General features: G+C 51.8%; 1 protein-coding gene across 1 annotated transcript in view; it reads left to right on the top strand.

The window, feature by feature from the left end:
• Window positions 1–1,973, top strand: part of nub1 (negative regulator of ubiquitin-like proteins 1) — a 10,538-nt gene that overhangs the window by 3,513 nt on the left and 5,052 nt on the right. Inside the window, 4 exon segments of the mRNA XM_008294598.1 lie at window positions 51–267; window positions 1,119–1,207; window positions 1,326–1,432; window positions 1,755–1,941. Coding sequence (XP_008292820.1) covers window positions 51–267; window positions 1,119–1,207; window positions 1,326–1,432; window positions 1,755–1,941 — 600 coding nt within the window.

Genomic DNA, 1,973 nt, shown 5'->3' with positions numbered 1-1,973 from the left:
TTTGTCTTGTTTTTGTCATTTGTAGACGATCAGTAACTTCATGTTAACAGGAGCTCAGTGTGTGACGTTGACCTTGTCTTCTGTGTGTTGTGGTGTCAGACCAGCGTCTGGACCAGCAGGGCCTGAAGAACCACAGCAAGGTGATGGTGCTGAAGGTGAGCGACGCTGAGTGGAAGCAGCACCTGACGGAGGAGGAGGAGAAGAAGAAGAACCAGAACGAGAGCATCCAGAGAACCCAGAAGGGCTTCCAGATCCTGTCTGAGAGAGGTGCTGCTTCATGCTTTAGGTCCTCACCGCTCTCAGCCCTCTGAAGCCCAAACAGGTTGTGGCCGTCTCATGTTCCTCACTGAGGTTCATGTTTGTCTGCAGCATAAAGTCCTGCAGCTCTGAGGAACCAGAACATGGAGCAGGAGACAGAACTCAGAGAGGTCTTCTGTCTGGATGATCGCGTTAGAACAACACAAACCACAAGAACAGGAGAAACGTGTTTCATGTTCTATCCTGTTATGTTTAGTCGTCATGTCCAACATGTTTCCAGGTGGCCTCAAGTCTTACTGGACAATAAACGGAGGCTCCACCTGCCGTAGATGTTTAATCTGCTTCACTGAAAGACTCACAGCTGAGCCAGAACCAGAACCAGAACCAGGAGCAAAGTTTATGTTTGTGGTGAATTTTTAAATGAGGAAAACAAACTAAAGAGATTTTGATGAAATGTCTGAATTCCAGGGTTGGATTTGGCTAATGTTTAGTTTTTATTTTGAAATGTTCCTCGTGAAGTCGCTCATGGTTCCTTCAGAGCAGACTTTCAGTTCAGGGCGTTGACATGCATCCACAGACACCCAGTGGGAGCGAACGGCGTCTGTGTCGTACTGGTCGACGCTACACGTGGTGACACATGGATGGTCTGTCGGATGTTTCAGTCCTCCGGCGCCGATCCAACACATTCATGTGGAGCAGCGACATGTTCTTCACTGTCCACGCTCCAAATGTAGAAACTCAGAAGGAAACACTCCTTCAGCGTGTGAACAAACGTCTCAGAACCTGACCTTGTTTTGTTTATCTTGACCTGTCTGGTAGAACCTGCTGTGCTGATGCACGGTGTCTGTGTTTGTCGTCAGACGGCAGCGAGGATCCCGACACCACGCCTTTCCTGGAGATCGGCGACCAGAAGGGAAACCCGCTGAACATCCCTCACAAGGAGAAGAAGGTGGAGTGAGCTGTGAAAGCTGCATTTGTGTGGTCCAGACTTTGGGTTTGTGGGCCACATCATGACAACAAACCAGGCGCTCACAGAGGAGTGAAGATGTGTTGTGATGTGTGTGCAGGCTCTGATCCTGGCCATGGGCTTCCATGAGAAGGGCCGCTCTCTGATGAAGAAGAAGCAGTACGACAACGCTCTGTGCCACCTGCTGCAGGCCGACCAGCAGTTCAGGTACCAGTGGCTTATCTCGTCACTTACTGTCCGTAGCAGGGAGGACGTTCCACCATCATCTGGGACGTCCATCCAGAACAAAGCTCCAGAACCAGACGGAGACGGTTCAGAAGCAGCCTGGGTCTGACTGTTTTCAGGTTTTCTTCAGTGTCACAGCAATCCAGACCAGCAGGAGACAGTTCTGCTCATTAGTAATCATCTCCAGATAACGGCTCCACGTTGGTCTCCTGGGTGTTTCCATGGAGAAGGACCTTCCAGAGTGAAGCTACCAGGTGCTTTAAAGACGTGAGGCGCTAACGGAGGGTTGTGTGTCTGTGTGCAGCCAGTGCGGCTCGACCCTGCTGGGCTCGGTGGACAACTTCGCCGTCCTGCAGCTGGACATCGTGTGGTGCTACCGAGCGCTGGAGGCCTTGTCCTGCCTGGACGACGGCAAGAGCCGGCTGCAGAGAGCCGAGGCCTGTTTCCTGCAGTGCTATGGAGAGCAGCAGCAGAGGCTGCTCCGCATCAAGGTAGCACACCGCTACACACAGCTACACACACT

Source organism: Stegastes partitus, unplaced genomic scaffold (genome assembly GCF_000690725.1).
Source record: "Stegastes partitus isolate 25-593 unplaced genomic scaffold, Stegastes_partitus-1.0.2 Scaffold976, whole genome shotgun sequence".
NCBI classification, from domain to species: domain Eukaryota; kingdom Metazoa; phylum Chordata; class Actinopteri; family Pomacentridae; genus Stegastes; species Stegastes partitus.
This window is presented reverse-complemented; position numbering and strand designations above follow the sequence as displayed.